The sequence below is a fragment of the Erythrolamprus reginae genome, chromosome 3 (genome assembly GCF_031021105.1).
Source record: "Erythrolamprus reginae isolate rEryReg1 chromosome 3, rEryReg1.hap1, whole genome shotgun sequence".
Taxonomy (NCBI): Eukaryota; Metazoa; Chordata; class Lepidosauria; order Squamata; family Dipsadidae; genus Erythrolamprus; species Erythrolamprus reginae.
The window spans coordinates 202244116-202257979 of record NC_091952.1 but is presented as its reverse complement, the minus strand read 5'-3'; the positions used below and the strand labels follow the sequence as shown (position 1 = coordinate 202257979).

Sequence of the window (13864 nt, the reverse complement as noted above, 5' to 3'; positions counted from 1 at the left end):
CAGATACCAACTTAAAATAAACTGCACCAAACTCGACTGCAGGAAATATGACTTAAGTAATCGAGTAGTTGATGCATGGACATCACTACCTGACTCTATAGTATCATCACCGAACTCCCAAAATTTACCCTTAGACTATCCACTGTTGACTTCAGCCAATTCCTAAGAGGTCAGTAAGGAGCGTGCATAAGTGCACCAGCATATCTTCTGTCCCCTGTCCTAATGTTTCTCTCTTACTAGTATCATGTAGTTATAACTCCCAAACTTTAGGTATCATCAATCATTTTTATTTGATTGATTTATTTATATCCCACCTTTATTATTATCAATAATTGGAGGCAGCTAAAATATCTAATCTCCTTCTTCCTATTGTCCCCACAACACTGTGAGGTAAATTGGGTTGAGAGAGAGGGATTGATTGGCTTCAGGCCGCACAGCTGGCTTTCGGTGGTCTTGAGACCAAAATACCGCTCTAGAGCAGGGGTCTCCAACCTTGGCAACTTTAAAGACTTGTGGACTTCAACTCTCAGAATTCCTCAGCCAGCTTTGCTTTGCTGAGCCAGCTTTGTTTTGCTGGCTGAGGAATTCTGGGAGTTGTAGTCCAGAAGTCTTAAAGTTGCCAAGGTTGGAGACCCCTCCTTAGAGTAGTACTGTACAGTATTTCTCAACTTTGGCAACTACGAGATACGCGGATTTCAATTCCCAGAATTCCTCAGTCGGCACGCCCTAGTCTAGGAGGTTTTGAGAAATGCGCTGCCCCTTTAAGAAGGCTGCTTCTCGCCTCCTTTTCTTTGCGCCGATTGGCGCAAAGGCAGCAGCGACGTGTCCCTGTTATGGCAGACACATGCAGGAGCCGGACGGAGATCCTTTAAAGCCCGGGGACATGCTTTGACTGATGCCTTTCAAGAGACCCGCCACTGGTCTTGCTTTCTGTTTGTTCTACTTGAGTTCTTATTTCACTAACAAGGTGAGGATGAAGGAGCTGCCAAGGACAATATTGCAAACGGATCAATCTGTATTCCTTTTCCTCTGGTTGGTTTTGGGGTGGTCCACTTAGTTGTTCCAACATTTCATAGGAGTTCGGATCTTGCCCGATGTGTAATTTCTCCACGATTAAAACCTGGCTTGTTGAAGTCTGATTCAGTATTTGAACTTCGCTGGTCCTTCATTCAGCCCATCTGGCATCCTGCCTGACAATGAGAGTTTGTTTGTTTGTTTTGTCAAGTAGGTATTGATACTATACAAAGATAATAATATTCATATTCATTTTTTATTTATTTATTTTGTCCAATACACAATGAGGGTTTTAGTGGGTATATATCTATATACACATAGTAAAATACATGATGAAGGTTATAGAGGAGATACTCATAGTAAAATATATCTAAGAAAGAATAGAAAAGAAGATATAGTAATAGAACATATCAATGTAGGAATAGAAGAAAGATATAGGAGAGCAATAGGACAGGGGACGGAAGGCACTCTAGTGCACTTGTACATGACATTAGTAAAAGAGAAACATTAGGACAGGGGACGGAAGGCACACTGATGCACCTATGCACACCCGTTACTGACCTCTTAGGAATCTGAAGAGGTCAAGAGTGGATAGTCTAAGGGTAAATTTTGGGTGATGACGCTACAGAATCTGGTAGTGAGTTCCATGCATCAAGTACTTGGTTACTTACGTCGTATTTCCTGCAGTCGAATTTAGAGTGGTTTACTTTAAGTTTGTATCTGTTGTGTCCTCGTGTGTTGTTGTGGTTGAAGCTGAAGTAGTCGTTGACCAGAAGGATGTTGTAGCAGATGATTGTATGGTGACGTAGTTCTAAGCTTTCTAAACCTAGGATTGTAAATCTAGTTGTGTAGGGTATTCTGTTGCGAGTGGAAGAATGGGCGGCTCTTCTAGTAAAGTATCTCTGGACATTTTCTAGAGTGGGGATGGGGAGGACAAAGGGAAATCCACTGTCTTCAGGGGACTGTCTGTGAAGGAAGATTGCAGCTGATTAATTCACAAAAATGCACTATTTGCATGATAGGTTCTCCAGGCTTCAATGGGACTTAATCATCTCAGATAGTGACTGCAGTCTAGTAGTCAATGCCCTACTACAGGGGTAGACAAAGTTGGCTCTTCTATGACGTGCACTTCAATTCCCAGAATTCCTGATCTAGCATGATTGGCTCAGGAATTCTGGAAGTCCACAAGTCATAGAGCCAACTTTGCCTACCCCTGCCCTAGTACAAGAAAATAACTCTTGTTTAATATAGCGTAGCTTTAAGTTTAGAGAAATAATATTAATGCGAATGGGAAGAATGATGGAAGAATGATAGCCCACCTTTCCGCATATAAATTAAATAGGCAGGGCGACAGTATAGAGCTTTGCCGGACTCCTTTCCCAATTCTGAACCACTTAGTGGTTCTGTGTCCAATTCTCACTGTTGCTTCTTGATCTGCATATAAGTTTCTCAAGAAACAAATAAGATGGTCTGGTACCCCCATCTCTTTAAGAGCTTGCCACAATTTGTTGTGATCCACACAATCAAAGACTTTAAGCATAGTCAATGAAGCAGAAGTAGATGTTTTTCTGGAACTCCCTAGCATATGATCCAGGGTATGTTGGCAAGTTGATTTCTAGTGTCTCTGCCTGTTTGAAATCCTGCCTGTACTTGTGATAGTTCTTGATCCACATAGTGCTGGAGTCTAGCTTGTAGGATTTTAAGCGTAACTTTACTAGCATGTGAAATGAGTGCAATGATTATTGTTGTTGTTGTTGTTGTTATTGTTGTTGTTGTTATTGTTGTTGTTGTTGTTGTTGTTATTATTATTATTATTATTATTATTATTATTATTATTATTATGTCAGTACAACACAGCAAACGAGATCACTATGCTGGATTTCATTTTTCATCACCAGTCGGGCACTTCCCGAGCACCTAGGAGTGCGTGATGTAGCGGCGAATTATGTTTGCCGATCCCAGTAAAGCGGCCTTTTGCAATTGACAGGTGGAGATTTTGTCAATTCCAATGGTTTTCAAATGTCCGCTGAGATCCTGTGTTACTGCGCCCAGCGTGCCAAGTACCACTGGGACCACTTTCACGGGCTTATGCCAGAGTCGTTGCAGCTCGATTTTTAGATCTTCATATTTCACTAATTTCTCTAGCTGCTTCTTCTCAATTCTGCTGTCTCCTGGGATTGTGATGTCGATGATCCATACTTTCTTTTTCTCCACGATCACAATGTCTGGTGTGTTATGCTTCAGAATTCGGTCAGTCTGAAGTCAGAAGTCCCACAGTAGTTTTGCTTGCTCATTTTCGACCACTTTTTCGGGCTTTTTCAGTTCTTTGCCACTGGTAAATGGTAGTTCCGGCACAAGTTCCAGTGGATCATCTGTGCCACAGCATCATGTCTATGCTTGTTTTTTATTATTTTATATTATTATTATTATTATTATTATTATTATTATTATTATTATTATTATTATTATTTAGATTTGTATGCCGCCCCTCTCCGTAGACTGATGCAGTAGTTTGAACATTCTTTGACTTTGCCTTTCTTTGGAATTGGAATGTAAACTGACCTTCTCCAATTTTGAGGCCACTATTGAGTTTTCCAAATTTGCTGGCAAATTGAGTGTAGCCCTTTTACACATTACAAATTGAGTGTAGCATCGTCTTTTAAGATTTTGAATAGCTCAGCTGGAATACTGTCACCTTCACTAGTTTTGTAGTTGGTTAGATTTCCTAAGGCCATTTGACTTCACATTCTAGACCTAGAATGTCTGGTTCAAAGTCAGTGACCACCCCATTGTGGTTATCAGGGACATTAAGCTCGTTCTTGTATAGTTCTGTGTAATTTTGCCACCTCTTTTTAATCTCTTCTGCCTCTGTTAGGTCCCTGCCATTTTGGTCCTTTTAGATAATTATTGGCTTCTAATTTTGAGTATGAAGTTACATCTTCCATAAGTGGCTTGTCGATGGTCATTTTATGATAATGTAATGACTGCTCTCAGTATTCTATTTTCAAATATACAGTTTTCCAAAAAAAAAAGTGAGGATACACCCAGGAAATGAAGTATGACTTTATAATATCGTTCGGACACAATTATTCATTAGACTTCAATATTGCCTTTATTTTGTACAAGTCTATGTGGCATCCATAAATTGTCCCACTTCCTACTTTCCACAAAGCAGCAATCCAGTGAGGTTAGCTGGAAAAAGTAATTGCCTTAAAATCATCCAGCCAACTTTTATCCTAAGGGTGGATCAGAATTCATGATCTTCTAATTTCTAGTCTGTTACATCACAGTGACATAAACATTTTTTAATCCAATAAAATGATAATTCAATTCAATTCAATTTATTAGATTTGTATGCCGCCCCTCTCTGTAGACTCGGGGCGGCTCACAACAGTAATAACACAGTATATAACAAATCTAATAAATAAAAGTCACTAAAAACCCCTTATTAAAAGAAACCATACACACAACATACCATGCATAAACTGTATAGGCCTGGGGGAGAAGTCTCAGTTCCCCCATGCCTGGCGGCAGAGGTGGGTTTTAAGAAGTTTATGAAAGACAAGAGGGGGGGGGGGCAATTCTAATCTCTGGGGGGAGTTGGTTCCAGAGGGTCGGGGCCGCCACAGAAAAGGCTCTTCCCCTGGGTCCCGCCAGACGACATTGTTAAGTCGACGGGACCCGGAGAAGGCAAACGGTGGGACCTAACCGGTTGCTCAGACTTGTGCAGCAGAAGGCGGTCTCAGAGATATTCTGGCCCGATGCCATGAAGGGCTTTAGGGATAAAGCTTTTCAGGTCTGTGAGGTCTATGAAAAAAATCCAGAAAAGAAAGAAAAGACAAGTTTCCAGTGAGCCATCAGTTTCTCACTTCTAGAATAGGCTGAAAGCGGTTTGCCAAAATCTCTCAAGCATAAGGAGAAATTGCAAGATTATCCATAGGTATTCCAAACAGCTGGGTTTTGTGTGTGAACAGATGGCAGGAATTGCTTTTTTGCAGTTGGCTTGGAATTAGCTGGGAGTTGCGGGATTTCATTGTCCTTATAGCCGTTAATGTCACCTGTATGAGCTTTAAGATTGATTGACACTCACCTCTTAACCTCTGGATTATTTTTTTGTGTGTTTTTTTAAAAAAATTTTTTTAAAGATTGAGAACGTTCAGACTGGCAAATTTTATTAAAATCATTGGGTGAGCTTTTTCGATCTTTTAAAAGCAAGAAGGTTAACTAAAAACATAAACATATGTAACAAAACATGTTTTTTGGAATGTACAGCAAAAGGATGATTAATGTTGGCTTTATAAAGTTTTAAATGGATTAAGGACTCAGATGGGCTTGATTTAAAAGGTTGAAGTTAATTGAAAGTGTGTTTATACTTAGAAATAATTGATATGAGGACTTTGCTTAAGTTAAAAGATACTTTTTGTTGAATGAAGGTAATGAATGAATGTTTCAAAGTTATTTTACCTTTACAGCAGAATTAAAAAATGTTACTGAAGAGAAACAAGCCCCACTAAATAAAACTGAAATTGACTTGCAGGTGGATTAAAAATGATAACTTACAAACAAGAAATGGAAATAAATGATTTAGAAATGAAGCCGGATGATGATTTAATATTTAAAAAACATACAAATAAACTAGAAGAGTTATGTAGATAATTTTTGTACATTGGATTTACAAAAGTTGCCACATTGGGATTGGAAAAGGGAGTAGACAAAGATGCCAAGAATTTTGATAGAAAAGACAAAGCATTAGAATTTGTTAGAATATTGGAATTTTCTTTGAGGAATTTAAAGATTATTGGGAGGAAGAAGAAAGAATACAAAATTGGTTTGATGGTTGTTTTTAAAAAAAATAGGAATGGATGAAGTTTACCAGGATTGGATGATGATGTCTTTCTCACTTATCATATATATTTTCTTTCTTTCATATATCCTCTCCTCTAAGTTCACTTTACCCTTATATATATTACTACATGTCTATTTTTCTTCCTATGTATTTGTGTATTGGCCAAATGAATAAATAAAATAAAATAAAATAAATAAATAAATAAATAATTGAGGCTATATGTTTAAATATGGTAGAAATGGAGATAAATACGAAAGGAAGGATTCAAATCAGATGTAAAAGATACAGTTCGTAATAGTTATGTTAGTTCTGATAAGCCTTAATGGATTCTTGCTGAATAAGGTGAAGAGACAAAGTTTTAGAAATGGTTCTATAAAAATTGGGGCGAGGTATGGGATGAAAAGGTGTTGCTTTTACTTTAAGAGAGAGTGATAAGTAGTTGTTAATGTCATCTATATTTGCTGGAGATGAAGGAGGAGGTTTCCTTTTCTCATTTTCTTTACTCTGCCTTTTTTCTTTTTCTGCTCTTTTTAATGTTTTATTTTTTAATATATTTCTAGTTGAACCATTAGTTTTATCTGTATAATATAATATTAAATAAAGTTGCCGGGGAAAAAGACAACATCTTAAGTACTAGTAAAAGTGGTAAGGAGCAAATACAAACTTCTGGAGATTGTGTCTGTCCATGCTTATAGTAGCAACTCTTTTGTGTGAATTTCCTAGTCCACCTTCCCACAATGCCTATTGGGTCCTAAAAGCATGCTATGATTTCTATAAAGTATGTTTTCATGCGTTTGTGTAGATATTACATAAAGTTGTGTTTTCTGATTTTTTTTCAGTATGTACTATCTGTCCTGAAATTCACCTATCCCACACTTTTTCAAGGGTAAGCATAATTTCATATACACATGGAAAAGAAGTATTTCATCAGAGGGCATTGAACCAGAGAGAAGCTAATCTTTGTACTGTATGCATTGCAACTGCTATTTTTTTCCATCTGGAGAGCTCTTAGAGTATTAGACTTACCACCAGTAGTACCCTTCTGGACTACATTTCTAATCACTAAGCCTGATTGATGATCTTCCAGGCTATATTATATTGTACCATTACATGATATCCTGATATCCTAACAAACAGTAAGTTGTGGGAATAATGTATGCATGCTTCATTTTCACTTATTTTGATCAGCAATAAGCAAGACTATCCTGTTCTGTAGATGTGATTGCAAACATGGTTTGCATGCTGTACTAAACTACGGTTTCATATCTGCAGACTTTTTCTCAGCTCTCGCTTTATAAAAACAAGATGAAAATGGTTTGAAATGTATTTGCCATGGTGTACCTAACGTCTCTCAGTTCATACTGCTTATTTCTAGTTGGTACTTACTCATTGTACCAGCTTTATGATTTTAGTTATTCGACATACTCCCAGAAGAAAGGGCTTAGTCTTTCATCACATGTGGTAGAAATATAAAAAATATTTTCTGCGTCATTTACAAACATATGTTATTTGACAAGGAGTGGTTATTGAAGGGTTTGTTCTTGTTATTGGACACACTTTACACAGGGATGGCAAACCTTTTTTAGTTTGTGTGCCAAAAGGGGGTGTGTGTATGTGCTAACATGTGCATATGTGCCCACATCCATTTCCCCCCCTCATGCATGTGCACTTCTGTGTTGCCCCTGCACATGCGTACAATTTTTCCCCATCTCCGCCTATGCACACAGGCTCACTGAAGCCTGGGATGATGAAAAAATGGCCAAACAGGGAACCAGAAATTTCTCTGAAAATTTTCCCTGCAAAAACAGACTTCTGGTTTGCCCATTGGCCTGTTTTTCATACGAGGGCAGTGATGGCGAACCTATGGCAGGGGTGCCACAGGTCGCAGGCAGAGTCATATCTGCTGGCACATGAACTGTTGCCTTAACTCAGTTCCAACGTGCATGTGTGTGCCAGTCAGCTCATTTTTGGCCCAGACAGAGGCTCTGGGAGGGCGTTTTTGGCTTCCAGAGAGCTTCCGGAAGGGATAGGGAGGATATTTTTACCCTCCCCCGGCTCCAGGGAAGCCTTTGGAGCCTGGGGAGGGCAAAACACGAGCCTAGTGGGCCCACTAGAAGTTGGAAAACAGGCCGCTTCCGACCTCCAGTGGGCCTTCGGGGGGGGGCAGAAAAGCTGTTTTCACCCTCCCCAGGCATTGAATTATGGATATGGGCACTCATGCATGCGCGATGGCCCACACCCAAGCTCTTTCGGCACCTGAGCGAAAAAAGGTTCGCCATCACTGTACTAGGGGCTTTAGGAAGCTTCCCTGAAGCCTCCAAAGGGTGAAATGTCAATAATGATGATGATGATAATAATAATAATTATTATTATTATTTATTAGACTTGTATCCCTCCCCTCTCCGAAGACTCGGAGCAGCTCACAACAAATAATACAGAAATACAAATCTAATATTAAAAACAATTATTAAAAAACCATTATAAAACAGTCATACAATCCAAACAAACCATATATAAAATGGAACAGCTAGGGGTATGTCAATTTCCCCAAGCTTGGCGATATAGGTGGGTTTTCAGAAGTTTGCGAAAGGCAAGGAGTGTGGGGGCAGTCGTAATCTCCGGGGGGAGTTGATTCCAGAGGGCCAGGGCCGCCACAGAGAAGGCTCTTTCCCTGGGTCCCGCCAGACAGCATTGTTTTGTTGATGGGACCCAGAGAAGGCCAACTCTGTGGGACCTAATCAGTCGCTGGGATTCGTGCAGCAGAAGGCGGCCCCAAAGGAATTGAGCCTTCCCCAAGGCTGAAAATCAGCTGGCTAGAGTGGGCGTGCACACTGGAGCTGACATAGGGCAACACCTCACATGCTCCATGTGCCACTTGTGGCACGCATGCCACAGGCTTGCCATCATGGGTCTACCACTAATATCTCGGTGCAGGTGCAGCAGCGACAAAAGTCGTAAGAGTCTTACATTACTGAATTAGATGGATAACTTTGTTTCTAAGCTCTCAAATAATTGAAAAAAATAAGCCCCTAACAATAATTTTTAAAAAGCAGGAATCCACATGAATGGTAACAGCAGCATCCCCTGAGATTAAAAAAAGCACAAAGCTTCTGGTCAGCAGGGATTGCTCCTGGTTTGGACCGGTTCTTAGAACCGGTGGTGACAGGAGGCTCCACTCAGGATGTTTCTGCACATGTGCAGAGGCATTGTGTACGTGAGCGCAAACACGAACCAGTGGCAAACTAATTCAGAACCCACCACTGCCTCAGGTGCCAGAAACTGAAATTTTGCATCCTATACATTGTACAGAATCCAGAAGCCTCGGTTACAAATTATAAATGTCACATAATTATTTTTAACTTTTATTTTTTTTACATGTGTTGTACAGGTGGCAGACATTTGTTGGTGGAATTCTCTTACACGTTTCCTGGAAAATCGGCTGGGTTGAGATTAGCAGCAGTTCAAGGTAGAGGTGAAAGTGCAGCATAAATAAATAGACCAATGTTAATAGTCTTTGAAGTGCAATATTTAGCTTAATATCCAGATATCCAATACAGTGATACCTCGTTTTACAAACGCCTCATCATACAAACTTTTCGAGATACAAACCTGGGGTTTAAGATTTTTTTGCCTCTTCTTACAAACTATTTTCACCTTACAAACCCACCGCCACCTCTGGGATGCCCCGCCTCCGGACTTCCGTTGCCACCGAAGCACCCATTTTTGCGCTGCTGGGATTCCCCCGAGGCTCCCCTCCATGGGAAACCCCACCTCCGGACTTCCGTGTTTTTGTGATGCTGCAGGGGAATCCCAGCAGGGGAATCCCAGCAGAGCAAAAATGGGCACTTCACTGGCAACGGAAGTCCGGAGGTGGGGTTTCCCAGCGAGGGGAGCCTCAGTGAAATCGCAGCATCGCAAAAACACAGAAGTCTGGAGGTGGGATTTCCCATGGAGGGGAGCCTCAGGGAAATCCCAGCAGTGCAAAAACAGGCGCTTTGGCTGGCAAAAGGGGTGAATTTTGGGCTTGCACGCATTAATTGCTTTTCCATTGATTCCTATGGGAAACATTGTTTCGTCTTACAAACCTTTCACCTTAAGAACCTCGTCCCAGAACCAATTAAGTTTGTAAGACAAGGTATCACTGTATATCCAATATATTGAGAGATATATTATTTTACCCTATTCCTTGACTGTATTCCCATTTCACCTCCCTTAATATTGCAAGAATTATGAAGTGAATTTTTTTTAAAAAGATATTTTTTTAAACTTTCTTTTGGGATGTTTTAATGTGCAATAAAATGAAAACAAAAGTGTTTTGACCATGTTGTTCTTGCCATTTTGACTCTTTTAACATCTATGACTTTTCTCCTACATTCATAAAATTCCTAGTTCCTATTTTAGTTATGTTGTCTGATATATGCACCATGAGTGTTTTTCTACCACTGAAGTTGCCATTAACATTGAGTCGATTTCTTAACTCAAAAATCTGCATTTGAATGTCAGATGCTATCTAAACCTAAAAACACTAGCAGGCATTACAACCTTGTTTATAGAATGGCATCAACATTCCAGGCCCTCCAGTGAAAAACTCTTCACAATATTTATTAATTTGGGTTATTATTTGATGAAGACCAGATTCCCTGGGGAAGGAAAATCAAGCGTAATGTTAAATAAATAAATCTATGCTACCGTGTTTCCCCGAAAGTAAGACAGTGTCTTACTTTCTTTTTATCCCCAAAAGCCCCACTATGTCTTACTTTCGGGGTATGTCTTATATTGGAGCTTCCCTAGCGGTGACGGCGTGAGCTTTTGGGGCCCCGGTGGGAGGGCACCGGCCACTGTTGCTTCTAAGTGGCGCCGTTGTTGTCCTCACGGCGCAAAGCCACACAGTCCCAGATCGCTTGCTTCCCCGGCCAGCAAGCCGGCTGCCTAGGAAAGCAGCGCATTTGAAAAACGCGCGTTTTAAAAGCGCGCCACTTTCCCAGGCTTTCTGCAGGAACGGGTGGTGGGGCGCCACGAAGGGCGGCGCTTGAAAGCCACCACGGCGCCATTGTTGTCCTCACGGCGCAAAGCCACACAGTCCCAGAGAAAGAGAAGGAAGGAAGGAGAGAGAGAGAAGGAAGGGAAGAAGGCAGGCAAGCAGGAGGTAGAAAGAGGGAGGGAGGGAAGAAGGAAGGAGAGAAAAAGAAGGAAGAAAGCAAGAAAGGGAAGTTCACTATCACGGGGTTGGGGGAGTGGGACGAGATGAAACTCAAAAGTCCTCAACGGCGGCCGTTCAGTCCAGCTGTTTTCCTTGCGGGGCTCTGAGCCCTCCCCACCAAGAGACACACCCTCCGATCTGGCAGCGGCAGCCGCTCCAACTTTCCCGGAACTCGGGGCCGCCGCTTGCCAGGCAGGAGCCATAAGGCGGGCGGCGGCTGGAATCCAGAGGCCGGGCCGGGAGGAGCCTCTTCCCCTCCGCCGCCGCCTGCCCGGCCTCCCTCCCCGGTTGCGCAACCGGAGCGGCCGGGCTCGCACCCCACCGGGGAAGGCGGCGGGGCGAAGACACCCAGCTGGGGCCCTTTGCCCGGATTGCGCCAGCGGCTGGTGCGTCCGCCTTCCCCGCCCCGAGGAGCGCCCAGGAAAGGCGAGCCGATCCCCGCAATGCTTCCGACGGCCACAGCTGCCCCGGGGCGCTTCGGCTCGCCCAAAGCCACACAGTCCCGGATCGCTTGCTTCCCCGGCCAGCAAGCCGGCTGCCTAGGAAAGCAGCGCATTTGAAAAACGCGCGTTTTAAAAGCGCGCCGCTTTCCCAGGCAGCCGGCTTCCTGGCCGGGGAAGCAAGCGATCCGGGACTGTGTGGCTTTGCGCCGTGAGGACAACAACGGCGCCATGGTGGCTTTCAAGTGCCGCCCTTCATGGCGCCCCACCACCCGTTCCTGCAGACGCGGCGCGCAGCTACGAGAGGGAGGCGGCAACCCCGTGTTTCCCCGAAAGTAAGACATATGTCTTACTTTTGGGGTACAGCTTATATTAGCCGACCCCCCTGAAACCCCCGATACGTCTTACAATCAGGGGTGTCTTACTATCAGGGAAACACGGTAGCTACCTTAGAAATATGAAACTATTTTCAGCCAATTATCCAGATATATATATATATATGCAAATAAAACAAAATTGTGGTATAAAAAAAAGATTATATGCTTCCAGACTGTTTTTAACAATCTCATTTAGGGGTTTAAGAAAGTCTAGACTACGTTTTCTTCCTCTTAAAATGTTTTTTCACTCCTTTTTTGTCATGGTTTATTCCGTGTTGACTGATGATATTCCCGTAAGTTTCAAAGCGTGTCAGTCGTTTTGTTCATCATTTTCTTAATTCTTTTTTTGTAGGTTTGGAGCTATGAGTTTTGCTCCACTAGATGTCAGTGTAATTTAAGCCAAAAAATACCAGCTGTTATGCCACAATTTAGCAATAAAAACATCTATGTTCTATATATCTGAAAGGAAGATGAATTTTTTTTGGACCATTCTTCAACCATTTTTTTTCTTTTGCTTTCTTCAAAGAATGCTTTGTCTTTATATTAAGAATGAGGAATGGTTGAATAGGCCACTTTGGATTTCTTTTGGGTTTTTTTTATTTCTATAGATGTTGCATTTGATTCAATGAAATTACAATTATTTTATTTGGATGGATGTTTCTTTATATGTATGCATTAAAAATACTAATATGGTTCTTTTCATATGTTTTCTATACTCTTTTATAATCCACAGTTTGATAATTGTTTCTGAGCTGCAATGTGAAACTGAGATAATTGTGAATTTTAAATTAATTTTCAGTTCAATTATTTTTACATTACAATACATCTGTATTAATTGCAATAACATTGAAAACGATCGTTTTATAATATTTCATAATTTATGTTATCCAAGAATTAAAAGTTTGCTTTTACATAGGTATATTCTTTGAAATGTTTCTTTTCTATTCTGTTCCTCTGAATGAACAGGCAAAGAAGGTGCTTACTTGTATAGCAACCTTAAATAGTTTCTAAATGAACTTGGTTTTTACTCTCATTAACAAAGGAAGCAAATGGAATTGCTTTTTGTTTGGATTTTGGTTTGTTTGTTGATGCTTCTGACTTTTTCATTGAACAGCTTTTGGCAAGCTTCATAATGAAAAAAATATAATGGAACTGCAATTTTGATCTGTCATCCCCAAGTCACTGATATAGTGACACTTTCTGTTTGTGCAGTATTACATATTTCTTCCTTACATGTTAAAAATATACAGCCCAGAGCTTCAACAATACATAGTCATTATAGCAGACTCTGATTTTCATCACCATAAGAAGGATTGCTGCTAAAGCATTTCCTGTAGTTGTAGACATTCTTTCCAACTCTTTTGGCAGTACAGAATTCAGTTGTTACATCATGGGAACAACTTTTGTGCCCTTTTCCATTGCTTCTTATATGGCCTAAGGATTCGTAAAACTCCACACTGTGGTCAGTGATCTCTCGGGAGGTCTTATTCTCAAGCCTCTTGCTTTATTTTTCTCCCAGCTCAGATGACTCTGATTATTTTAAGGAGGCATCTGATTGGATTTTAAGTATTGTTGCTCGATTGGTTCTAAGGAAATTCATCTGGACCAATGTCCTTAAAAGGGATGATACTATTCAAACTTATGGTTAGCCTTATCTGGTTATAGAGTAATAAGAGATTCCAGCATATGATAATGAATAATTTGAACTATAAATCAAGTAGCAATCAGCTAAATGAGGTAAATTGGATTTAAATCATATGGATTTTCAGTATGGTCAACAATTAAACCTAAAGCAAATGTTTTTATGTCATTGAAACAGCTTGCCCTTTGTCTGACTATAATATAAAGTATATTTATAAATACACTGCTTACACAGTGTTCTTGAAAATACATGTTATCAATATTAATAAGGTTATTTGAATGCACTCACACTTTATGCGTACACACACACATATATACTTATAATAATAATGTACTTATCAGAAGA

At 40.7% G+C, this 13864-nt stretch overlaps 1 protein-coding gene across 3 annotated transcripts in view; it reads left to right on the top strand.

The window, feature by feature from the left end:
* Positions 1-807: 807 nt before the first annotated feature.
* The window catches only part of TMEM241 (transmembrane protein 241), a 69182-nt gene continuing 56125 nt past the window's right edge, over positions 808-13864 (top strand). For all 3 annotated transcript variants that reach the window (XM_070747634.1, XM_070747632.1, XM_070747633.1), the window contains exons 1-3: positions 808-967; positions 6700-6746; positions 9249-9326. In XM_070747634.1, the coding sequence (XP_070603735.1) occupies positions 896-967; positions 6700-6746; positions 9249-9326 (197 nt within the window). In that variant the 5' untranslated portion in view covers positions 808-895. The remainder of the gene's footprint in view (positions 968-6699; positions 6747-9248; positions 9327-13864) is intronic.